This window comes from Ailuropoda melanoleuca, chromosome 9 (genome assembly GCF_002007445.2).
Source record: "Ailuropoda melanoleuca isolate Jingjing chromosome 9, ASM200744v2, whole genome shotgun sequence".
Taxonomy (NCBI): Eukaryota; Metazoa; Chordata; class Mammalia; order Carnivora; family Ursidae; genus Ailuropoda; species Ailuropoda melanoleuca.
The window spans coordinates 101,298,200-101,324,505 of record NC_048226.1 but is presented as its reverse complement, the minus strand read 5'-3'; the positions used below and the strand labels follow the sequence as shown (position 1 = coordinate 101,324,505).

The 26,306-nt window shown below is 52.7% G+C and overlaps 1 protein-coding gene across 1 annotated transcript in view; it reads left to right on the top strand.

Moving 5' to 3' along the window:
- Window positions 1-383: 383 nt before the first annotated feature.
- Window positions 384-26,306, top strand: part of LOC100470109 (maestro heat-like repeat family member 5) — a 63,925-nt gene continuing 38,002 nt past the window's right edge. The window contains 8 exon segments of the mRNA XM_034668527.1: window positions 384-412; window positions 1,000-1,181; window positions 2,422-2,567; window positions 3,773-3,901; window positions 11,268-11,427; window positions 12,978-13,030; window positions 25,276-25,383; window positions 25,729-25,845. Coding sequence (XP_034524418.1) covers window positions 384-412; window positions 1,000-1,181; window positions 2,422-2,567; window positions 3,773-3,901; window positions 11,268-11,427; window positions 12,978-13,030; window positions 25,276-25,383; window positions 25,729-25,845 — 924 coding nt within the window.

The window sequence follows — 26,306 nt, the reverse complement described above, 5'->3', positions numbered from 1 at the left end:
CAGGAAAAACCCCAGAGACCTGAAGGTGATGAAGACAACACCAGTGCTTCCATCCAAGATGGAGCAACAAGGACCAGATTCCCCCTCCTGCTTTAAACAACACAAAAATTGGAGGAGGGGGAATATACAAACCCACTAATATCAGATATTAGATATCTATATATCCTTAGTGGCTAAAAAGAACACAGAATGCCTGTGGTCAGTACTTAGGAACTGGGAACTGTGAGTGAACAAGGAATGAGGTTCCAGGGCAGGAAGAGCAGAAGCCACTCCTGCCAGGAGGGTCCAAGAAGAATTTGTGAGACAAACAGCTTTGACACTACCCCAAAAATGAAGGATGCCTCCTTTTTTGGCCCCTCTGGCAATGAGCACAGTCTGAGGGAATGCTGTCCCCATATTTGCAAAAGAAGAGGTGAGGGCTGATGTCCTTCCTTGCCCCTGCTACACAGCTCTTCTCAGTGTCTCCATCATGCACACATAATTGTTCTCAAGCACCAGGATGGTGGGGCCTGAGGCACAGGTGGGGTTGTGGTCCAGTGCACCCATCTTCATGGCTCCTGCTCCCACCTGCTCTGCAGCTCTTGGACCTCCCTCAAAGACCCCTCAGTGACTTCTGGGTAGCCAGGGCAGTATCGTGTGTGGTCATGAGAAGACTGGCTCCTCCAAGTCAGTGCAAGAGCTGGAGCTGGGGATGCCATACCCTAGAGCCCTCCAGGTCCTGCCAGTCATGTCTGTGCCACCAACACTTGCTAAGAGTCAGGCCTTTCCAGGCCCACAGGCAATGCTGCCTACTTAACTACATCCCTGAGGCCTCCAGACTCCTTCCCTACTCCCTCCCTTGGAGTTCAGCCAGACCATTGAACAGAAAGGCAGACACGCAGAAGGATATTGCCAAGCCTGATCCTGACCAACATGACTCTCAGTGTCTACTGTGCTTGCATTCATGAACGCACACAAAGGTGCCAGATACACACACCTTGGACCTTTTTTCCATTTCAGAATCTTCTCCCATGTCTCCAGACCCACGAAGGACCTATCTTGCATGAAGTTACCTCAGGACCCTGCCCACAGGGACAGACAAGCACACCCCACCACCATCCTGCTCTGCAAGTCACAGAGCAGCCAGGCTGCTCTTGTGCCCAAGGAGCACAAGATGTTCATGAAGGAAGCCTACAATGCAGGTGATCAACAGCCCTGGGACTCTCGCAGGGTGGAGATGGGGTGGTCAGGTTCCAGCAGACTCCATCTGGTGCCTCCACTCAAAAAGTCCTGGGGATGAGGACCAGAAGGAATCCACACCCCTGGGATCTTGGGAAAGTCAAGGACCTTGTGGACATAGTGAAGGCTTTCAGCAGAGAGCCCTACATACCTCCTTGGCCTCTTCATGTCTCCTGAGGCACCATCCAAAGCCCAAAAATTCCCTCCTTCACACTTCACCTTCCACTTTCTTCCCACACCTTTTCGCACCTTAGGACCTCGGCCTAGGCCTGGCCCTTTCACAGGAATGCTTTGCCCCTCATTCTAAGGATGACTTGCCTTCATCTTTCTAGGCAAAGTTAAATTGCCACCACCTCTGAGTAGCTAGTCCTGAATGTCCCTCCATCTTTGTTGAGATGTAATGCCCCTCCCCTCTCTTTGTGCCCAGGGCCTTTTATACAACTGCAGAACCAGAGTCCACACATAGTGGGTAGGGCTCCCACGGGCTGGAGGCTCCTTCAGAACTGAGCTGGGCCCTGATTCCTCCTTGAGTCCTCATGCACAGCCCTATGATGACACAGAGGGAACATCATTGAATGTTGAACTACTAGATGGAAGATGAAGTGGTGAAGGAATGAATAGATAGAGGGACAGAAGGGTGGATGGCTAATTTGAGTGAATGTGTGTTGGATGGATGAATAAACTTCCGAATGGATGGGTGGATGGACAGGTAGATAGGCAAATTTATGACTGGATGGGTGACAGATAGATGGATGGATACACTCGTTAATGCATGGATTGATGGGTAAGTGTAAGGATGGACAGACAGGTGGATGGATAGATGAATCGATGGACAAATAGACATATGGATGAATGTGTGGGTGGATGGACAGATGGATCAATGGATAGGTAGATGATAGATGATTGGATAAAAGAATGCACAAAAAATTGGTTGAATGAAATGAACAGATGGAAATATGCATGGTGTATAAGGGTTTGAAACCTTCATGCATTCCTGCTTCTTATCCTATCTCAAATTCCAGGAGGACTCTTTGGACACTCAGGAGGCCCAGGAATTCCCAATGTGTTCAATTCTTCAGTCCTCATTTTCAGATCACTGTTTCCCATTCCTGGCCTACCCCTTCCCTACCCACTTATCCCTGATGGCACAATGTGACCTTCCCACAGCACATCAACCCTCACACCTTTTTCCATCTTCTTTAGCCATTTGCTTCAAGATGCTCCGGGACCTGAATAGTTCAGACCCCTTCCGCCTGAAGTACATCATCAAGAAGATCAAGAACATGGCTTATGGAACCCCCAACCTGGTGCTGGAAACCATCCATGATTACTTTGTAGACAACCCCAAGGTGGGAGTTGCTTGGGCCATTGGAGGGATTGCATGGGGAGCAGAGGGGAGGGCCAGACCCCAAGTCCAGTTCAAATCTTGGCTCTTTGGTACAGCTAAATGATTTGGGGCAAGTTGATCTCCTCATATGTCCAACAGGCTGAGAGGGGAGGGAGGAAGGTGGACCAACATGTGTGACCACCCTCAGAAGAGTCCCGTGATATAGATGTTACGATCCCCATAGGTAAGAAAATGGGCTTAGGAAAGGAAGTGATCCGCCTAAAGTCGCAGAACGATTAAGTGGCAGAGACGGATGGATGGGTGTATGGATAGGTGGGTGGGTGGATGGTTGAATAGATGGATAGATTGTTGGATGGATGGATGGATGGATGGATGGATGGATGGATGGATGGATGGATAGGTGGGTGGGTGGATGGTTGAATAGATGGATAAATTGCTGGATGGATGGATGGATGGATGGATGGATGGATGGATGGATGGATAGGTGGGTGGGTGGATGGTTGAATAGATGGATAGATTGTTGATTGGGTGGATGGATGGATAGATAGGTGGATGGGGGGATGGATGGGTGGATGGATATTTGGATAGGTTGGTAGATGGACGATGGATAATTAGGGGGAAGATGTGTTTAAGTTTTAATGAATGGGTGAATAAATGATTGGATGAATAAATAAATAAATGAATGAACTGACTGTAGAGGCAGAATGCTTTTAAAATCCCATAGCAGGGGCACCTGGGTGGTTCAGTTGGTTAAGCGTCTGCCTTAGGGCTCAAGTCATGATCCCAGGGTCCTGGGATCAAGCCCCACATCAGGCTCCCTGCTCAAGCAGGAGCCTGTTTCTTCCTCTCCCTTTGCTGCTCACCCCACCACTGCTTGTGCTCTCTCATGTGCTCACTCTCTCTCTCTCTCAAATAAATAAATACAATCTTTAAATAAATAGATAGATAGATAAAATCTTATAACCGTTCCTGAGGATAGAGACACTTTAACTCGTCTGTCTCTGTAGAACCGATTCAGGGCCCGCACATAGTGATGGTTGGTTAAATGGTTATTGGACGAATGGCCAAGTGCCTCCACTCTGACCCTCTACCCCCGGCCTCCTCAGCCTCCTCAGCTTGCCCACACCTAGGCTTTCACTGGCAGCCACTCCCCTTGTGACCAGACCCAACGTGCCTCTGAACCTCTGCCCACTCTGCCCCCCACAGATCTCCTCCCGGCACAAGTTCCGGCTGTTCCACGTGCTGGAGGCAGTCATTGAAGCCAGCAACTCCCTGGAGGAGGCCTGGGAGAAATCGTTCATGCAGCTGGCCCTGGAGAACATGACCAAGACCACGGTGTGCCTCCCNATTGGGTGGATGGATGGATAGATAGGTGGATGGGGGGATGGATGGGTGGATGGATATTTGGATAGGTTGGTAGATGGACGATGGATAATTAGGGGGAAGATGTGTTTAAGTTTTAATGAATGGGTGAATAAATGATTGGATGAATAAATAAATAAATGAATGAACTGACTGTAGAGGCAGAATGCTTTTAAAATCCCATAGCAGGGGCACCTGGGTGGTTCAGTTGGTTAAGCGTCTGCCTTAGGGCTCAAGTCATGATCCCAGGGTCCTGGGATCAAGCCCCACATCAGGCTCCCTGCTCAAGCAGGAGCCTGTTTCTTCCTCTCCCTTTGCTGCTCACCCCACCACTGCTTGTGCTCTCTCATGTGCTCACTCTCTCTCTCTCTCAAATAAATAAATACAATCTTTAAATAAATAGATAGATAGATAAAATCTTATAACCGTTCCTGAGGATAGAGACACTTTAACTCGTCTGTCTCTGTAGAACCGATTCAGGGCCCGCACATAGTGATGGTTGGTTAAATGGTTATTGGACGAATGGCCAAGTGCCTCCACTCTGACCCTCTACCCCCGGCCTCCTCAGCCTCCTCAGCTTGCCCACACCTAGGCTTTCACTGGCAGCCACTCCCCTTGTGACCAGACCCAACGTGCCTCTGAACCTCTGCCCACTCTGCCCCCCACAGATCTCCTCCCGGCACAAGTTCCGGCTGTTCCACGTGCTGGAGGCAGTCATTGAAGCCAGCAACTCCCTGGAGGAGGCCTGGGAGAAATCGTTCATGCAGCTGGCCCTGGAGAACATGACCAAGACCACGGTGTGCCTCCCCTCCCAGCAAATAAGCCACTTCTGGGAATGTAGGCTGCTGCCCCAGCATACAGATAATGGGGGGGTGCCCAGCCCCGTGGTTGACCAAGTGATTTCTGTCCATTTCATTTTCTTACCACCAGCCCCTTCAGAGGGACAGCCTTGTGTGCCCATTTTACAGTTGAGAAAGGTGAGATTCGGAGAGCTCATTGCTTGTCTGAGTCTACAGGGCCCATATATGGAAGAGCCGAATGTCAGCTGCAGAGCCCTTTCCTGGAAGTCTCTGCCCTGGCCCCCCCCCCACCACCACCTGTTACACCATTCCCATGGCTGCTTCCCACACCAGCCTCTGGAAGCCCTCCTACAAGTCCCACCCCTTCTCCAGGCTTAACTCAGCCTCTGCCGCTACCTCGTGGGTCCCACCTGCTGGAGACCGCACCATTCCTATCTCACCTAGGGTGCGGTCCAGGGCAGCCCAGGCCTGTCCATGGCCTCAAAGACTTCAGCTCCAGGGACTGGAGGGCTCGTGGCTCCTATTTAGACAGACTAGCCCAGGGTTGCCCCACAATGGACATGAATTTTCACTGAGGCCCACCAGCACAGGGCTGAGCCTGGGCACTCCACGAAGCGGGAATAGGTATTTATGAACCCCATTTACAGACGGAGGGACCGAGGTTCGGGCCGTCTAGGAGACTTGCCTGCAGCAGTTAGCCAGCAGGTAAATGGCCAGCATGACCAGTCCCCATGCTCCCCACAAAGAAGTCTGTAGACCCTTCCAGTGTGGATATCAGAGAAAAACAGGGAACGAAGGCCATAGCCAGTGTGTTTGTGTTCTAAAATTCCATACCTTTTTTTAATTAAATTTTAATTTAATTTAATTTTAATTTAAGTCATCATGTGAAGCATGTCAGGCATATTTTTAAAAAGCAAAGCACCTACGAATCATCGACAGACCAGTAGTAATAGAGAGGGGCAGTGGTGACCCGGGCTGCTGGGGGCTGCAGGACAAGCAGAGCCCTCCAGCGTCTTGGTGGCGGCCTGGCTCAGCCTCCCTGGGGGTGGACAAGAGCCCCTCGAGGCAGGGCCATGGCATGGCTGCTCCGCACCGCCTTCTTCTGCACACACGGCCACCCACCGCCAGCTCTCCAGCACGGGTCGGTGCGAGCACTTCTGTAGGCACCATGAGCTGGTTCAGCACTCAGGGGAGAGCAGGCGCGTCATCACCCAGGTCCCAGCCAGCGAGCATGTCTGCTGGCGTCTTGGTGTCCAAAGCCCAGTCTGGAAGCCCCGTAGCCCATCCCAGCCAGGGACTGCGTCTCGGATACGCCAGGTCTTCCTCTTTCCTGGCTCGCTCTCTTGCTTTGGAGACACGCAGCCTCCACCAGCTTCTTGAAAACCAGTGCTTGGGAAGTGCAGTTTGAGACCAGACGTTTCTGGAAATCTGTCTGCTGTGGTTGACCCTGGACTCTGTGTTGGAGACTATGGACAGAAACATGTGAAATGAAGCGGGGACTGTCAGCGTGGCCCCAGAGGCCACCAGGGAGGTGGGTCTCACGCGTGCCCCCACCCGGACAAGTGTGAACTTTACGCTGTGCTGACTGCAAACAGCCACATTGTGTTGCGTTTCCCAGAATGGGGCTTATTTCGCGAAACGCCGACCAGCAACCAGCACAGTGACCTATCCTGTGTAGACCAACGTTCGTTAGTTNTCTCTCTCTCTCTCAAATAAATACAATCTTTAAATAAATAAATAGATAGATAAAATCTTATAACCGTTCCTGAGGATAGAGACACTTTAACTCGTCTGTCTCTGTAGAACCGANATGCCCCCACCCGGACAAGTGTGAACTTTACGCTGCGCTGACCGCAAACAGCCACATTGTGTTGCGTTTCCCAGAATGAGGCTTATTTCGCGAAACGCCGACCAGCAACCAGCACAGTGACCTATCCTGTGTAGACCAACGTTCGTTAGTTTTGCCTACACCCATCATAATTCTTTCAAACAGCTTTGAAAAGCCTGCGGTTTTTGCCTTGGTAAACTCTTTCTCCTCCCCCACTCCAAGCACATTTCCGTTTCCCTCTGAATCTGTGTCCCCCAGATCAGGGTTCCCAAAGACCCCAAATAAACTTTCGGTTTGCTTTGCAGCTCAGTACTTTCCCGTTCGACAAGAGCATTGTCACGTTGGTTTCAGCATCGCGTGGTCTGCCCGTTGCCCCTGGTGGATATGAGAGAGAAACAGAGACTCCAGAGCCATTCTGGACCTTAGACCTCTATCCGCCTGCGGCTCCCTGCAGGCGGGAGAGTACNAGGCTTCCTGTGGGCGGGAGAGTACCATGTTCCCTGTGTCTGCACGCTCTGCGGCCCCCCAGGGGCGCCTCGCTCTGGGTCTGTCCCCAGCCACCATGCCTTCCCACCCTNCGGCTCCCTGCAGGCGGGAGAGTACCATGTTCTGCACGCTCTGCGGCCCCCCAGGGGCGCCTCGCTCTGGGTCTGTCCCCAGCCACCATGCCTTCCCACCCTNATTTTCTTACCACCAGCCCCTTCAGAGGGACAACCTTGTGTGCCCATTTTACAGTTGAGAAAGGTGAGATTCGGGGAGCTCATTGCTTGTCTGAGTCTACAAGGCCCATAAATGGAAGAGCCGAATGTCAGCTGCAGAGCCCTTTCCTGGAAGTCTCTGCCCTGGTCCCCCCACCCCACCACCACCTGTTACACCATTCCCATGGCTGCTTCCCACACCAGCCTCTGGAAGCCCTCCTACAAGTCCCACCCCTTCTCCAGGCTTAACTCAGCCTCTGCCGCTACCTCGTGGGTCCCACCTGCTGGAGACCGCACCATTCCTATCTCACCTAGGGTGCGGTCCAGGGCAGCCCAGGCCTGTCCATGGCCTCAAAGACTTCAGCTCCAGGGACTGGAGGGCTCGTGGCTCCTATTTAGACAGACTAGCCCAGGGTTGCCCCACAATGGACATGAATTTTCACTGAGGCCCACCAGCACAGGGCTGAGCCTGGGCACTCCACGAAGCGGGAATAAGTATTTATGAACCCCATTTACAGACGGAGGGACCGAGGTTAGGGCCATCTAGGAGACTTGCCTGCAGCAGTTAGCCAGCAGGTAAATGGCCAGCATGACCAGTCCCCATGCTCCCCACAAAGAAGTCTGTAGACCCTTCCAGTGTGGATATCAGAGAAAAACAGGGAACGAAGGCCATAGCCAGTGTGTTTGTGTTCTAAAATTCTGTACCTTTTTTAAATTAAATTTTAATTTAATTTAATTTTAATTTAAGTCATCATGTGAAGCATGTCAGGCATATTTTTAAAAAGCAAAGCACCTACGAATCATCGACAGACCAGTAGTAATAGAGAGGGGCAGTGGTGACCCGGGCTGCTGGGGGCTGCAGGACAAGCAGAGCCCTCCAGCGTCTTGGTGGCGGCCTGGCTCAGCCTCCCTGGGGGTGGACAAGAGCCCCTCGAGGCAGGGCCATGGCATGGCTGCTCCGCACCGCCTTCTTCTGCACACACGGCCACCCACCGCCAGCTCTCCAGCACGGGTCGGTGCGAGCACTTCTGTAGGCACCATGAGCTGGTTCAGCACTCAGGGGAGAGCAGGCGCGTCATCACCCAGGTCCCAGCCAGCGAGCATGTCTGCTGGCGTCTTGGTGTCCAAAGCCCAGTCTGGAAGCCCCGTAGCCCATCCCAGCCAGGGACTGCGTCTCGGATACGCCAGGTCTTCCTCTTTCCTGGCTCGCTCTCTTGCTTTGGAGACACGCAGCCTCCACCAGCTTCTTGAAAACCAGTGCTTGGGAAATGCAGTTTGAGACCAGGCGTTTCTGGAAATCTGTCTGCTGTGGTTGACCCTGGACTCTGTGTTGGAGACTATGGACAGAAACATGTGAAATGAAGCGGGGACTGTCAGCGTGGCCCCAGAGGCCACCAGGGAGGTGGGTCTCACGCATGCCCCCACCCGGACAAGTGTGAACTTTACGCTGCGCTGACCGCAAACAGCCACATTGTGTTGCGTTTCCCAGAATGAGGCTTATTTCGCGAAACGCCGACCAGCAACCAGCACAGTGACCTATCCTGTGTAGACCAACGTTCGTTAGTTTTGCCTACACCCATCATAATTCTTTCAAACAGCTTTGAAAAGCCTGCGGTTTTTGCCTTGGTAAACTCTTTCTCCTCCCCCACTCCAAGCACATTTCCGTTTCCCTCTGAATCTGTGTCCCCCAGATCAGGGTTCCCAAAGACCCCAAATAAACTTTCGGTTTGCTTTGCAGCTCAGTACTTTCCCGTTCGACAAGAGCATTGTCACGTTGGTTTCAGCATCGCGTGGTCTGCCCGTTGCCCCTGGTGGATATGAGAGAGAAACAGAGACTCCAGAGCCATTCTGGACCTTAGACCTCTATCCGCCTGCGGCTCCCTGCAGGCGGGAGAGTACCATGTTCTGCACGCTCTGCGGCCCCCCAGGGGCGCCTCGCTCTGGGTCTGTCCCCAGCCACCATGCCTTCCCACCCTGCCTCCTGCAGTCTGGCTACTTGTGCCCTTTGCTTCTGGAACATTCCTCACTTAATTCACTGATGGTCTCGCCCCCTGGGCTCCTCTGCCCAAGGCTTCAGGTGCAGGCTGCTCAGGGGTCCCCGGTATTCTCATCTGGTCTCTGCTGGAGCAGCTCCCTGTCCTCTGTTCTGCTCTCGGAAGATTCACTGTCTCCCGGACCTCCTGCTGCGTTTCCAGCTCTGCTCCTTGTGCCTTCAACTCTCTCGTGATCTTGATTTTGTCCCCAGAATGTTCCTTTTCGTGTCATGCTATTTCTAGCATTTGTGGGTGGGATACCTCCTCTTACCTCCCAGGATGTTAAAGACACAGCTTTGCTTGAAGTTTTCGTCTCTGTTTGGCCTGTATTTCCTCCAAGGAGCTGTTTTCTGGGTTTTGTCGGGTGTGTGGTGGTTGTTTTCGTCTCCCACACCCGAGGCTTCTCCAACGTGGCTGCCTGCCCATGGTTAGCGCTGGCGGGGAGCTCTGAACACACAGGCGAGTGGTGGGATTCAGGGTCCACTGTAGAGTTACCATTGAGCCCACCGCTGCCCGCCGCCCGTGCTGAGCTCTATGGCTTTCGTCCTTTCCCAGAGAAGACCTAACACAGTGTCTGGCCGGAGGGGGAGGCCCCTGGGCAGCACTGTGGACGGCCTGGCCTCCCGCCACAGACCTGCGCCTGCCCCCTCCAGAGACCGGGCCTCCGGACATTGCTGGACCCTGCAGGTGTGCGGAGTGGGCAGGGCATCGGGCACCTGACTCCCTCTTAAACCGCCGCCCCCTCCCCGGGCCTCCTGGCTGCAGAGGTCTGGGTGACACACCCTCTGCAAATCCCCCCAACAGTGGCAGACCCGGCTGCGTGGGCTTGTGCTCAGCCCGGTTACCGCTCACTCATCGGCTCTCCAGCTCCCAGAACGCGGCTGCTGTTGTCCTTTTTAAATCATCTCCTAAATGTCGTCGTGTTGAGGTGTTGTTTTGAAAGAGCAAAATCGGCTTCAATCCACCATCTTAATGAGAAGCCCTCGTATGGAAACTTGGAGTAAATTATAAACGACAGAATGATTTCATTCATATGAGGCTTCCAACAGCATCACAGGGTGTTCAGGGAGGGACGGTAGACACCCTGGCTTTCAGACGCCACCAGACACAGGGTGGACCCCTGGCCTCAGCCTGCCGATGACCCTGTGGCACGTCCCTCACACCAGCAGCCACAGAAACCACCTGGTTCCTACCAAGACCCGGAGAAAAGAGGAACCCGAGACTAGAACCACACGGAGCCAGGTTCCTCTGTGCCTGCGGCCTCCGCTTTACCAGACCGTGGTGGGCCTCTGCCCCCAGCAGCTGACACCCTGACTCCTCGGGACACAGAAGCATAGACTGGGGCTCTGAATTCATGGTGATAAAGAATCAAAGGCTGTGACATTGTCCCGAGCTGCCGAGAGCTCAGGAAAAGAGGCGATGTAGACAGGAGCCTTCAGGGCACCGTCCTGAGTGGGGACAGCAGGGCAGGCTTTAGAATGACTAGACGATGGACAGGTGGGCGGGAGCCACACTCCCGGACCAGAAGCAGGAAGCACAGTGGGTTTGTGGAACGGAAGGAGGGCCGGCGTGTTGAGAGTCAAGGGAAGCTGAGCCCTGGGGTGTAACCTGTTCTTCACCTGCCAGCTGCATGTATTGAGCTGTCTTGGCCTCAGTTTCCCAGCCAAAAACTGGGCTGACAATAGCTGATCTTCCCACCAAACCAGACCTTGTGGGTGAAAGGCCAAAGCCGGTGAAGAGTCTGCTTTCAGGTCAGGTCCTGATCTCTGGGTCCCATGTCGCGCCGGGCTCCCTGCTCAGTGGGGAGCCTGCTTGTCCCTCTCCCTCTGCTCCTCCCTGCTCCCCCCGCCACCCCGCTCATACACTCACTCGCTCGCTCTCCGTCTCTCAGATAGTAAATTTTAAAAATCTAAAAGAAACAAATGAAATGCCAAAGCTTTGCCCAAGTGCCCACTCTCCCTTTTTGCCCCCGCCCTGCAGGAGCTGGAGGAGGCGTACCAGGACGCGGCCAGCAACGTGCTGCTGGCCATCTGTCGGCACTCGTGGCGGGTGGTGGCCCAGCACCTGGAGACCGAGGTCCTGACAGGCGTCTTCCCACACCGCAGTCTCCTCTACGTGATGGGCATCCTGACCTCCAATGGTATGTCCTGCCCGAGGGTCCCGAGGCAGCCCCAGCCTCGCCTTGGCCACCCTCTGCCCCCGCCCCCGCTGCCCAGGGCGGCGGCAGGGCACATAACCGCAAAATATGCAGAAAGGGGCTCAGCAAGACTGTAGACTGGGGGATGCGTGCAGAACCAGGCATCAGCTGCACAACAGTGAAGCATGTCCGCGCAGGGACAACGGCTGTGATCCAAGCCCCCCGCATCACCCCTGGCCCCATGGCCCGCCCGGGCCACATCATGACCCCCATGAAAGGAGACCCCTGGGCAGCCAGCTGCTCTGCCAGTCCCCACTGGCCCATGCTCCCACAGTGAGCATCTCCACAGTGGCCTGGAAGCAGGGCAGAGCAAGGAGTCTCTGGGAGGTGGCCCAGGATGGGTGTGAGGCCCGCGCACTGCTACACAGTCCATCACCGAGGCAGGCGGGCACTCCTCCTCATTAGCAGACAAGGAAGCCAAGCTCACAGAGGCAGTGTGACGGGCCCAGAGCTGCCCAGGAGCACGTCACAGGCCTGTGATGTCCAGGTCCCAGTGTTTCCACAGCAGCCACTGTCCCTGAGCCATGGGAAGGGCGCCCTGGACATTATGGTCTCGGAGGAACCTGAGGGAAGACCTATAGGATGGGGTCGTGCCAGGAACCCTCTGGCTGAAAAACCTCCCTGCCCTCAGGAGCTCATGGCCTCGTTGGGGAGGCAGGCACCAGCTTTCATTCAGGCTCTGTTCACTCACAAGTGTGAGCTGAGCACCCTGCTGCCCCCAGAAGGTAGCGGGCCACTCTGGTGGTCATCAGGGAGGGCTTCCTGAAAGAGGAGGCAGCCAAGCCTCAGCCATGCCTCGAGGAATGTGTAGGAGTTTGAGGAGGGAATGGTGTGTGTACACCTCAGGGCCTCAGCGAGGGGTTGGGGGCGGTGGGAGGAAATGGATGTAGCGGCCCCATCATCTACAAGGGGGCCCGGCCTAGCCGGAGAAGGCTCACAACTGAGCTTGGGACTTTGGGCTCCGAGCCTGGGAGGAGGCAGGTCCCAGCGTAACTCGGCTTTGTATAACCTGCCCAGGACTGACAAGCTGGGTAGTGGTCCCTCTGTGCCCAGGTGAGCTCTGAGATCCCCAGGGCCATCCCCGAAGCAGCCCCCCTTCTGAGGTTGAGTTTCCAAAATTCCATAAAAGTTTTCCATTCTCATAATACACCCCTCTCTGGACCTCATTTTCCCACCCTCGAGGGGATTGGAGCACATTCCAAATGGCCATGCCCGGAGGAACCCCTCCATTCACCGTCAGTGAGCCTGAGGCCCAAGAGGCAACAAGGCCCACCTGAGATCACACGGCAAGCGTGGCAGGGCCACAGCTCCAGCCCAGCTCTCCAGACCCTGAGCCCAAGCCCAGCTCACTGTCCTCACGAAGCCAGGACAAACAGAGGCGGGACTCACCGCGACTCAGTCCAGGGTCCAAGGGCTGGGGGAGAAGGAGCCTCAGATCCAGCCCCGGTGTGGACATCAGACCTGGCCTCCAGCAATGCCTTTCTGTCGCACAGAGACAATCTTCAACCAGGGAGAGAGGGCGTGCTGGGAAGAGCAGCTGGCCCAGGTAGGGACAAGCCCAGCCACTGGGGTTTCCTTCGAGGATGATGGGGGCAACAGGGGAGCAGGGCACCTGCTCGCCCTGAGAGGTGGGGGGAGGGGAGGGGAAGGAGAGAGAAGGCCCACTGTCACAGATGAGCAAACAGGCTTGGCGGTAAAGGGACTCGTGGTGCTGGTCCCTGGGGGAGTTGGGAGTTGAACCTTGGTCTCTAGATGCCTGGTGCAGAGCCGGTGTCCAGCCAGACAAGGCCCTTCCTCCCCATCCTGGTGCTGGATTCACAACCAATGGGCCTGAAAGCGTGCAGAGACCAGATCAGAGACCAGGGAGGGAAGAAGCAGGCCGGAGTGGATGGTGCCGTCACAGCCAAGGAGTGGTGTCCTGCAGGCCCCCTCTGACCACACGCCCACGTGAGGGGCTCCTGTGGCTGGGAGAAGGGATGTGGGCCCCCTGGCAGACCTAGGTTCGAGTCCAGATTCAACCAACCACAGCTGTGTGACCTGAGCTGCCTATGTTGCCTCTCTGTTCCTTAGTTTCCTTGTCTGTCCAGTGGGGATAAAAATACTTTGCTCAAATGTTTGTTGTGAGGACTACAAGACGTAATCCACACAAAGTACTTGTCACTGTGCTCGCTGCCCGGGAGGCCCTTGTCACATGCTGGTTAATATTTTCAGTTTCTAACAGCAGTAGCAGCAGAGCCGCAGTAACAAGGGGCATCTGGTAGAAATAAAGCCAGGACGGCAGAAGTACGGGAAATTAATAGGAAAATAAGACAGAAAATCACTAAGGATAGAGAAGTCTTGAACAACATAATTAACCAAATTGATCTAATTGACGTTTCTTTCAAATGTAAATAGAACATTCACCAAGACAGGTCGCTCTCTGGGCTGTGTATCAAGTTTCAATAAATTTAAAAAGACTGAAATCAAACAGAATACATTGGCCAGAATGTAAATCAGAGATCAATAGCAAAAATGTTTCCGGAAAAACTCCAAACATTTGGAAATTAGACAGTACGCTTCTAAATAACCCATGGGTCAAAGAAGAAGTCACAAGAGAAAGTAGAAAACACTTTGAACAGAACGATCATGAAAACACAACTTATGAGAATTTGTGGGGTTCAACAGAAAGCAACCTCAGAAGGAAATTCATGTTTTTATGCCTATACTAGAAAAGAAAGGTAGAAAATCTATTACCTAAAAAGCTACCCAAAAGGTACAAATTAAACCAGAAGTAAGTAAGAAGGAAGGAAATAATAAAATCTAGAGTACAAATCAAAGAAATTTTTTAAGTGACAAACAATAGTGAATAAACCCAACACTAAGCTATTCAAAAAGATTGATAAAATGATAAGCTCTTCGACAGCCTGATCAAAAAAACTAAAAACAGAAAATGCTACTCTCAGAACAGAAGGAATATGGCTGCACATCCCTTAGGCATGGGACGGCAATAATAAAATATGATAAAATAAGAAACCAAGCATTTTAGATTGAATAGACAGAGTCCCCGAGAAAACACAAACTACCAAACTACCACAAGAAGAAACAGAAAATCTGAGTAGTCTTGTATCAGAGAAATTAGAATCATAATTATAAACTTTCTCACAAAGAAAACTCCAGGCCAGAATACTTCACGGGTTAATTCCATCACATAGTTCAGGAATAAATACTATCAATTCTCCACAGATTCTCTCAGAAAAATAGGAGAAGAAGGAACATGTCCCAAATCACGGTATGAGGTCAGCACAGCCTTGACACCAAAGCCAGACAAAGACATTACAGGAAAACTACAGACCAATACCCTTCAAGAAGATAAAGTCAAAATTCCTTAATAAAATATCTGCAAAATGAACCCAGCAAAATACAAAAAAAGAGAATACACATGATGAAGGGGAGTCTACCCTGGGGACATGAGGTCCATTTAACTTGTGAAAAGCAGTAAGTACAATTCAATACATTCACAGAATAAAGTATGGAAATTATCATCCTCTCAATGAAGGAAAAGCCTTTGAAAACAGGCAACAACTACTTGTGATTCGATGTGTGTTTTCCCACCAAGCGGCTCTCCAGTTCTCAGCGGACCCTGACTGGTATCATCCCAACTCCGACAGGACCTGGAGACGGCATCAGACCACAGCAAGAGGGTTCCGTCCCACCAGACGCCCCCCATCAGAGGCCACCTGCCAGTTCATCTGGTGACCTGTGCTTCTGACCAACCAGCGACAGATCGGAGGTTCCCACGGCCCACCCCCAACCCCGCCATGGGTTTGATTCTTTGCTCGAGCGGCTCACAGACTCAGGACGTGTCACTCACTGGCTCCCCGGTTGCTTGTAAGAGGGTGTAACTCAGGAGTAGCCAGACGGCAGTGATACACGGGGCCAGTGCAGGGAAGGTCACGGGGCTTCCGTGCTCTTCTGGGCGTGCACCACCCTTCCCAGATTGGCACCAACCTGGGAGCTCTTGGACCCCAGTCCCGTGTGTTGATGGAGTCTTCGTTACTAGGCATGACTGAGGAAATGGTTGGGCATTAGTAATGAGGTCAATATGCAGCCCCGCTCTCCTCCCTAGAGGTTGGGGGTGGGACTGAAAGTTCCAACCCTTTAATCATGGTCGGCTCCCCTGGCTACCAGCCCCTGTCTTGTGGTTACCTACCTATGGGCTCTCCAAAAGTGACCACATCAGCATAAACTCAGGTGTGGTTACAAGAGGCTGGAATGAAAACAAAAGACACCTTTATCTTTCTTATCACTTAGGAGGTCCCAAGGGTTTTAGGGGCTCTGCCAGAAATGGGATGAAGAGCAAATATATATCTCTTACTATAAATCACAATGTCATAACGATAATGGCCCTCGAAGCAGGAGTAGGAGGAAACTGACATCTCTGGAGAAGCTACCCACCTAAAGATGACCGACTGAGCACTTTCCTACTGAAAATCAGAAGTATAGCAAGGATTCCACTCCCTGCACTCCTCGACCACACTGCACTGAAGTTTCTAACCAGTGTAAGGTCAGAAACGGCAGGGAAAGACATATGGCTTGCAGCGGAAAAAGTAAAACTAACTTTCTTTGCAGACAATGTGGTTGTATATACAGAAAACCTTACAGAAGCTTGAAAAATACTGTAACTGTTCACTGCTCGTAGAAATCAGCAAGATCTCAAAATACGAGAACAATATATAGAAGTCTACTGAATGTGTATAGACTAGCAGCAAACAATTGGAAAATAAAGTTTAAAAAAACAGTGACATAATGACATTAAAAACATGAAAGACGCAAAGACACATTTAACAGAATGTGTGCACGACCCTCACAAAACAGCGTAGAAAGCAATTAAAGAAAGCCTCCTCACGTAGAGAACGTGATGTCCATGGGTGAGAAGACTCAGCAGTGGTAAGATGTCAATTCTCCAGAATCGACTGATAGATTCAGTACAATATCTATCAAACTACAGATCTTTAAATTTCCATTAGATGAACATTTTAAATAAAAATTGAAATTTTATGCGGAAATTTCCAAGGACCTAGAATAACCAAAACAGTCTTTAAAAAAAGGAGAAAATTGCAAGAATTACAGCACCTATTTCAAGATTTACCATTGTTAAGAAAATTTTTTTTAGTAAATGCAAAGATCAATTGGCTCTATTCAGTGATACGTGAATGGGGCAGCATCCCACCTGGTGCCTGGGAGGGGGCTGCAAAGGTCTGCTCACGTGGGAGAATTTATAGGCAGAAGAAGCGGGGACCAAGAAGGAGCAGGGTACGTCACCTCTCCTTGGGGGCCGGCAGGGGTCTACCAGGCGTCTACCTCAGCCCGGCTTACCGGGGAAATCCCAGAGTGACCACAGGTCACAGGCCTGGGGGAGGCGGAACTGGCAGCCAGGTGAGGTGCTGAGCCTTGGTTTGGTGATACGGGCTTAGCACGGGGGCTTCTTGCGGGGCCTCTCGTGCCTCTCTTTTAACCGTGACCCCCTTTGGGTCAGACTCACAGCTGAACGAGAGGTGTGGGCAGGAGCCATCTCCACATGGCTGTGAGCTTCCCACTGCTTCTGTCCACCCTGTGTGACACTCACAGGTCGTGGCATGTTTGCTGAATCTCTGTGATAGTCACAGGCCAGGACTTGAGGTTCACAGCCTTCCAGCTGGCCGTTGTCTCTGTCTGCATTTCTCTCCTGGTGTTCCAGTCTTCGGGAGGTCATTGGCTTGGTGAGGCGTGGCTGAGAACACCAGGGCTGTTGCTATGATGGTGGTCGTCAAGGCTCGCATGACGTCCCCGTGCAGCGGGTGCCTGCACCACTGGAGACAGTGGGGGTACCCCCCAAGGGGGAAACATGTTTTCCAACAGTTTCTTCAACACTGTGAGGGCATGGGCCTTGCAGCGGGGAAAGGCTTCAACTCCTCCAGAAAACAGCGTCCAGTACAAGGACATGTCGATAACCCATGCCACGTCGTGCTGGACAAGGTCCAGCCACAGGTGCTCAAAGCATCCGGAGGGAGGTGTTAGGAGGCCTCTGGGAACAAAATTAGTTCCCCTGGGATTATGGACCCGACAGGTCAGACGCTGATGGTGGACTGTTTTTGCAATTTTGTAGAAGTTCTCCCACCAATGTGCATTCGTAATCTGAGTTATCTTAAATGCACCATGGTGGATGAAGGAAGGTAAAGACCCCAAAAAATGGGGTTTGCCAGGGAGCCAGGAAGAAGCAGGTGGCCATCTTGGGTTTCCCGCGGCCCCGACTGTTCGCCAAGTTTGCAAACCATCGTTCACCCGCCTGGTGTCTCGAGTTCAGGAGCAGACGCTGCCGTGTTTCAGGATGGCGAACATCTGGCAGTGAGGGGTCATTTTTTGCAGAGACAGGATGGACTTCAACCTTTAGAGACGATGCAGCCGCCGCCTTTCCACGAGGACAGTGGGCACTTCCCAAGGCACAGGCTCAGTCCTTCTAGCGTGAGTCTCAGTTGTGATGACAGCAATTCCGGAAGGTAGGGGACTAACAGCAAGGAGCTCGTTACTTGGTGTCCACTTTGATTGGGGTCTCCGAGGATATAAGGAAACCCCTTTGTCGCTGCAACATCCCGCATCAGGGACGGCCCGGCAGGCATAGCTGCTGAGAGTGTGAATAGTACCGGTTTGTCCTTCTGGTCACTGCACAAGGGCCTGGAGTCCTGCCTGGTGGGTGGGTTTGGCTTGCACAAGGCTCCCCCTCCCGAGCAGTCACAGCATCAGCAGCCCGGACATGTCCTTTTCCACTTGTACGATAGGACCCATCAACAAACAAAGTTAGATCACGATTAGTCACAGGTGCATCTTGTAAATCGGGACACGGCGTCACAAATGACCAGCCGGAACAAGGTTGCGGCTGGAACATGCAGTAGGCCGGCATTTCCCCACCGCGTGTGTGTGACCATCCCCAGGGCTTGATCGTCTGTCTCCTGCACAAACGAGGGAAAGGTTGGAATGGTTAGGTGGGCCTGAGGCAGCTGGGTCCTGCACGGCTGGTTTTAGTCCTATAAAAGCTGCTCGTGTTTACCTCCCCAAGGAGTGGGTTCGGTGACTGGAATTTTAGTAAGCTCATAGCTTGGGAAAGCTAACAGAGAAAAATTAGGAGCTCATGGTCCACAGTAGCCAGCCGGCCTTGAAATACGGGAAGCTGCTGCTTAGTCGTGGGCCTGGGACATTCTCTGATTAGCTTGACCCTTCCTGGGGATAGACAGCTGGATTCCTTCCGGGCGTGGGCCGTGCCGGGAGATCGCTGTGATTTCTCCTTAGAGACCTGAGGTCCCTTTGCAGCCGAGTGTTGCAGCAAATATACGGAATCTGTCGTGGACATCTCGTTGGGAGCTGAGCGCAGCAGGAGTTGTCCCCGTCCCGTAGAGCTCGATTTCCCAGGGATGTAGGGGTGCTTCACTCTTGGTGAGGCACTCGGGACAAATAAGAAGGGGCCTCAGGGGGCCCCTGAGGCCTGACTGTCCAGGTATATTGTCGGTGGTTCCAAGTCAAGGCAGATATCGGCTGTTGGGGTCCAGGGACACTGGAAGAGACTGAACAAAGTCCACCATTTTTTTGAGGGGAAAGGGCAGAGGGAGAGAGAATCTTAAGCAGGCTCCACGCCCAGCACAGAGCCTGACGCAGGGCTCCTTATCACGACCTTGAGATCATGATGTGAGTCGAAATCAAGAGTCTGACACTCAACCGACTGAGCCACCCGGGCACCCCCAGAGTCAACCATTTTGAATAGTGAACCCCCGTGAGTCTGGTAGAACTTGGAACAGAAGGGAGTCCGGCTTTGGAACAATTGGGAAAGAGAGAACAACTGTCTTGCTCGTGGCTCTCGGTCCTGGACAAACACCATCCTGCACGTTAGGTTTGCAGACCGGCGAGGTGACCCTGTTCCCCGGCCAGTGCGGGGCACCATCAGCCCCGGGGCGATCAGGTCTTTCTCCTGTTGGCGTGAGGCCTTGTTTGGCTTCGGGCTTCGGTGGTATCAAGGCGATTTGGGAAGAAGCATAGTTATGTCTATATGTCTTTACAGGCTCTTTCCTTTGATCCTCCCAGGGTCAGTACTGGAGGCCCGCAGATTTTCAGGCACCCCAGTAATATACTAAGGGGCTTTTGTTGAAATTCCTCCTCTTCTATGTCAAGGACAGATGGTAAAGAACATCAAAGGCTTGGGTTGGTCAGGATATTCTAAGGCAAGGTCTCCAATGGAGGCAAAACATAATAGTTCTTTGAATTTAGAAACGCAGTCTCTACCAAACAGGATGACAGAGGCTGTATCGCACAACAGAAAAGAACGTTTTCCGGGGAAAGGGCCCTGGTGGGACAGAAACTCCCTCCGAACTCGATCAGAACCCTTCACTATGGAACCTTCCTCACTCCGAGGGATCTGCTGTCCTGGGAGAGATGGTAGCTCTGGGATCTACCAGAATTCGGCAAGGCTTCCCACTAATTTTAGTCTCCCTTGGCTGTTTAAGGGGGTTGCTGAGATCCGAGAACCCTGCGAGCCCCATCAGCCTGGGAAGCCCGCATGGGGCCCTGGCTTGGGGGCGGGCTTGGGGACACTCGACATGGTGTGGGCGATTCCCCGTGGGGTCTGTGGAACACCTCTCCTCCAGCGTGCCAGCCAATTACAAAGGAGACACCAGTCCCGGGAGGCCCAGCTGCTGCTCCAGGTCCCTGACCTTGGGGCCACCGCAGCTGTCAGGCTAACGGCTTGGCGGACATCTGTTTGTGACCTTGCTCCAACATCCTTTCAAAGTGCTCTGCCGCAGTCATGAGTTCAGCCAGACCTGTGGCCTCCCCTCCTATTTTCTGCCTTTTTATCAATCCCCTAATGTCGGGAGATGCTCTGCGTACAAATAGGGCAGCTAGAACACGTTGGGTGCCCTCAGTTGCCTGGACCCCGGAACGCCGGACAAAGAGACCTTCCAGGAAGACTTTAAAGTCGGCCACAGATGGGGCGCCTGGGTGGCGCAGTCGTTAAGCGTCTGCCTTCAGCTCAGGGCGTGATCCCGGCGTTATGGGATCGAGCCCCACATCAGGCTCCTCCGCTATGAGCCTGCCTCTTCCTCTCCCACTCCCCCTGCTTGTGTTCCCTCTCTCGCTGGCTCTATCTCTGTCAAATAAATAAACAAAATCTTTAAAAATAACTAACTAAATAAATAAAGTCGGCCACAGACCCGTCGGCCTCGGCACAGTTAGGTAACAGCATCAGTGCAGGCTGGGAGAGCTCTAGGAGCAGCTTGGGAAAGTTCACTCGTTTTGTGGCCCCTGAGGGGACCATGTTGAAGGTTGGGGATCTGGAACAGCATCCTCAGGTGACATCATCCTGCCTCGGCTTCCCCTTTGGGGGTCCCTGCCCCTCCAGCAGGTGCACCGCTGACGTAGATCTGGCTGTCTGGCTCCCGGGCCCCCGGTAAGGACTAAATTCTTCAGAGGACTCTTGGGGACCATCCCTGGGTTTAGGAAATTCTTTAATGATTGCCCTTAGTTTGGCCTCTGACCAAGGAATAAAAGGTGCTGAGAAGATCCCTGAGCCTCCGGCAGTTTTATTTTTAAAGGTAACTGTGTCATAGTCTCTGCAGAGTCGGGAGAGTGTGGGGTGTGGGGTCAAGGAGGAAGGAGCGAGCAGAAGGGTCATGGCAGTCCCAGTGTCTTGTTTCAGCCACCTCTTACGTCTCTCGCTTCTCATTAGCCTTGTGCAATGAATCTTTGAAGACTTTCTGCCATCGTGAAGCCTTTTTTAGAAGCTTCTGCATTGCAATTAAACTAGGTCTCCCGTTCTGTTTGTTTAGTCTGGGAAACCTTGCTCTCAAGTCCACTTCTGAAATAAATGATCCTGTCTCATTGGAATCTTCCCCATAATGGCCATTGTAATTTTAGGCTGTTTTTAGTACGATTTTGCCATTTTTGCAGATATTCATAGCTCTGGGACCATAGTTCTTAGGCATTAAAATAAGCAGGTGTGGTAGAAGGTGGTGCACTTGACTCTTTGGGGTTTAAGGATCTCATTCTTTTTGTTCTTTTTCTTCTTCCTTTAGCTAAGCCTTTGGGGTTTCTCAGAGCCAAACTAATAACTAAGAGGAATATATTCTGCGAGGTTGGGGATTGTGCCTGTTTCACAGTGCTCCTCACTGTATGGAAATTTTCTTGAGGTTGGCAGGTCACCTTGTGTCCATTTAACCCATTCTGTGGCCAACTGATCCTAACACGGGAGTCTGAGTTAGGTGACAAGAGCTCTAACAGTTTTTAAGTATTCGATCAGGCCCACCAATTCTTGCGGCTTTTTGGTTCCGAGAGCCCAGTTATCAGTAGCCTTTCTCTAAAAAACAAGACGCACACACACAGCAGCAGGGACCAGGGCCACCAGCAATCCCGGCCTGGAAGCGGGGACTCGGGGAAGGACCAAACAGGCAGACCCCAAAACTGAGGTCTGGGGACAGGACTGGGCTTCCGAGCTAAAGGGAGCTGCAAGCAGGGTGCTACGGAGACTGGAGCTCAGCGCAGAGAGGGCGGGGCTCAGCGCAGAGGGTGGGGCTCAGCGCAGAGGGCAGAGCTCAGTGCAGGGGGCGGGGCTCAGCACAGAGAGGGTGGGGCTGAGAGCCCGCAGGGGCCACCAGGAGCCCTCGAGACTCCTCTTACCCCAAACAGCCTCAAACCCTCAAACCGGAGACAGCCCACGCCAGGGAGAGCAGTGGCCCCGGCAACAACCAGAAGTCCATCTGTAAGTGTCCACCCGAAGAAGTTGGAGAATGAAAAGCAAGTGGAAGAAACCACGCGGGAGACAGGGAATGATAGAAATCGCAGCAGAGGGAAGTGGACTTCAGATCCGAGCCACACCACAAAGGCGCTGCAGACACATGCTGAGAACACCAGACACACAGAAGTGCGTCCTGCAGGATTCCAAGTGTATGACGTTCTAGAAAAGCCAAAACTAGTCCACGGTGATGTCAATCAAAGTTCTGTAGTGATGGAGATTGACCAGGAAGGGGTGTGAGAGAGCTTTGTGGGGTGATGGAATACACTCTCGTTCTTGGCAGGGTGGGAATTCTGTGGGTCTGTACCTATGTCAAAGTGCAGCGTCCTCCACAGTAAAGATCTTTGCCTTCCACTGTGAGTTAGACGTGTGTCAATAAAAATATTCAAAACCAGACACGCAGATGGCCAACAGACCCCTGAAAAGATGCTCAACATCACTCCTCGTCAGAGAAATGCAAATCGGAACCCCTATGAGACACCACCTCACACCGTCAGAATGGCAACTACTATCAGAAAGACAAGAAATAACAAATGTGTTGGCGAGGACGTGCTGAAAAGGGAACCCTCGTGCACTGTTGGTGGGAATCCAAACTGGTGCAGCCACTCTGGAGAACAGGATGGAAGGTCCTTAAAAAAATAAAAATAGAATTGCCATATGGTCCAGGTGTCCTACTACTGGGTATTTATCCAAAGAAAACAAAAACACTAATTTGAAAACATGCATGCACCTCTGTGTTCACTGCAGCATTCTCTACAACAGCCAAGCTGTGGAAGCAGCCCAAGTGTCCATCCACAGATGAATGGCTAACGAAAGTGTAGTAGATATGTACAATGGAATACTATGCAGCCGTGAAAAAGAATGAGATCTTGCCATGAGAATGACAACATGGATGGACGTAGAAGGTATTATACTGAGTGAAAAAAGTTGGTCAGAGAAAGACGAATACCATATTATTTCACTCATATGTGGAATTGAAGAAACAAAACAAATGGACAAAGAAACAAACAAAAAACCGGACCCCTGAATACAGAGGACCACTGGAACTCTGGTGGCTGCCAGAGGAGAGGGGGTGGGAGGATGGGTGAAACAGGCGAAGGGAGCTAAGAGGTACAAATTTCCAGTTACAAGTAAGTCACAGGGATGGAAAGTGAAGCCTGGGGAATACAGTCAATAATCCGTCATGACGTTGTGTGGTGACAGATGGTGACCACACCGCGGTGAGTGCTGTGTGACATACGGAAGTGTGGAATCACTATGCTGCACCCCTGAAACTCATATAACACTGTGTGTTAACTATACTTCAATAAAAAGTATTTAAAACTGATATTAATATGTCTGCTGCAGAAACAAACAAAATTCACACTGATTCCTGTAAATAGTGTCGCATCAGCGTGGGTCAGCTTTTACCGCCAAATGCGGTTGCTGCTAAGCTCTGAAAGCATGTTTAATTTTCTGAATTTTCAAACCTGAACCTGGGATGAGGGGCTGTGGCGCCGGTACGTGCAACACTGAACGGAAGTCGACGCTAGTTGAGAACTGGGGCTTCCAGGCAGCACGCGTCCCACGGGGTTCAGCAGACCCCTGTCCTGGGGGCGGGATGGGGGGTGGGGGATGGGGGGAGCCATCAGGCCCTGCTGCACTCCAGTGTCCTGCAGACACGGGGCAAAACTGGGGCAGACTCGCTCCTCCAGATTCTGCCACAAGCCAAGCCTGGAGCAGTTTCCACACACCCCCCTCCACCTCCCCCACCCCGCCCCTGTCCCCAAGGAGCATCGCCAGAGAGGGCACCAAAGGTATCCCCTGCAGGGGGCGCTCTACGCGGGCTTGCATCCAGCAAGGCTGCAGAAGAGCTACCCTTGTGCTCCAACCTGGGTACCTATCAGTGTTCCTTTCGGATGATTTCCTAGAGCTGGAATTGCCTGGGGAAAGGCACCCACGTATTAAATTGTGACTGATGTTCCCAAAACCTTCACCTAAAACAACGTAGATCCATCACCTTCCCGCCACAGGACACCTCCTTGCTGACATCTGGCAGTTTTATTTTTTATTTTATACACTTTAATTTTTTGCAGTCTTAGCCAAAGTGACACATTATCTTAATTTGCACTCTTTAAATATGAGCGAGGCTGAGTGTATATATCTCTATGATGCGTGTGCACTTCCGCCGCGTCTAAGTGGGCTGTCCCGTGTTCCTTACCGGTTTGTGAAGCACCCTTGATCACTGATACTAACCCTTGACAATGGGTTGCAGGAGAACGAAAACAAGCAAACGAAAACAACTTACTGCATCTTTCAACTTAATTTATGGTGGTTTTGCTGAACAAACTCCTTAAAATACTTATCTTCACATCTATCAATCATTTCTTCTAGATTTTTGGGCTTGGGATCAAACTTAGGACGAGTATCTCCACCCCAAAGGACCTTGGGATCAAATGGGCTTGCTGAACTGTGGAATCCGGGAACGCTGAAATAGAGAAATCTTGCGGTCGGCATATGTTAGGGCAAAACTTCTAGGACTGTATATTTAGAAGAGCACTTCATACATTTATTTGATCTCTCATTCAATCATTCTAAACATTAACAGAGCACCGACTACATGTCGGGCACTGTCCCAGGTGCCGGGGAGACAGCCCGGAAGGGAGGTGACACACCCTGCTCTCCCGGCACCCACACTCTGGTGGGGCCACCTTCAGCTGACACCGAGCACCTGTGATGTCTGAGCCTCTTCCCAGAGCTGGGGACACGGGCAAGCTCCTCGTTTCCAGCATCTCCTTGAACACCGTCAGGGAGGTGAATCTCAAGGAATGAGTTCCTTGCTCCTGGGGGCAATCAAGCAAATCAGAGGGCTGGCCCTGGAGACTCAGGGGAAGGAAGTCAAGAGAGTGATGGAGTCAGGGCTCTGAGCTGCCAGGGTGGGCGGGGCAGGTGGAGGCCTCAGTTCCAGCCCACAGGGTGGAGGGAGCGCGTGCTCCAGCCCTGCCCACCCCCTCTGCTCACAGATGGCTGTCAAGTCGGTCCAGTTCCTGAACACAGACGTGTGGTCCAAAGAGCTGCTGTTGGCGCTCACCAAGCCCGACCAGACGCATCAGGAGCAGCCCCCGGAGAAGGTGGGAGAAGGACGGAGAAGCCCCCGTCCCCCCACAAGCAGCCCCCGTGCCCAGCATGCCTGCCCAGGGGCCCTGTCCATAGGATGTACACCTAAAGCAAGGCCCGGGGCCCTAGAAAGACACCAGGACCCGAAACACCAGGGTGCCGGGGACCTGAGGAGCAGGACTTGGAGCTGCAGCCCTGAAACTCCACCACCAGGCAGGGGCTTGATGGTCCCAGAGCAGGGGTGTGAGGGTGGCTACAGGAGCCCAGGGAGGCTGGGGAGCCTGGTCAGGGGAGGAGGCAGGCCATCAGGGCGGACAGAGGTGGCTCAGGCCCGGGTCAAGAAGCTGAATCTCCCCCAGGCTTTTCTGTTCATCTACTATGGGCTGATCCTTCAAGCTGAAGACAACAGCATCACCGTCAGGACACACCTCAGAACCCTGCTGGACACGTCCCACCAGTGGCCCAAGCAGAGGGAGGTGAGGCCCCAGCCCCTCGGCCCAGCCCGGGGCTGCCTGACCCTGACCTCAGCCTTAGCCTGATCGCTGGTCATACCCTCAGCCCTGATCAGGTCACACGAAGACTCCTGATCCTTTCACACGCTGAGCCCTGACCCTGGTCACACTCCGGGCCCTGACCCCGGTCACACTCTGGGCCCTTACCCGGGTCACACGCTGAGCCCTGACCGCGGTCACACTNCACCAGGGTGCCGGGGACCTGAGGAGCAGGACTTGGAGCTGCAGCCCTGAAACTCCACCACCAGGCAGGGGCTTGATGGTCCCAGAGCAGGGGTGTGAGGGTGGCTACAGGAGCCCAGGGAGGCTGGGGAGCCTGGTCAGGGGAGGAGGCAGGCCATCAGGGCGGACAGAGGTGGCTCAGGCCCGGGTCAAGAAGCTGAATCTCCCCCAGGCTTTTCTGTTCATCTACTATGGGCTGATCC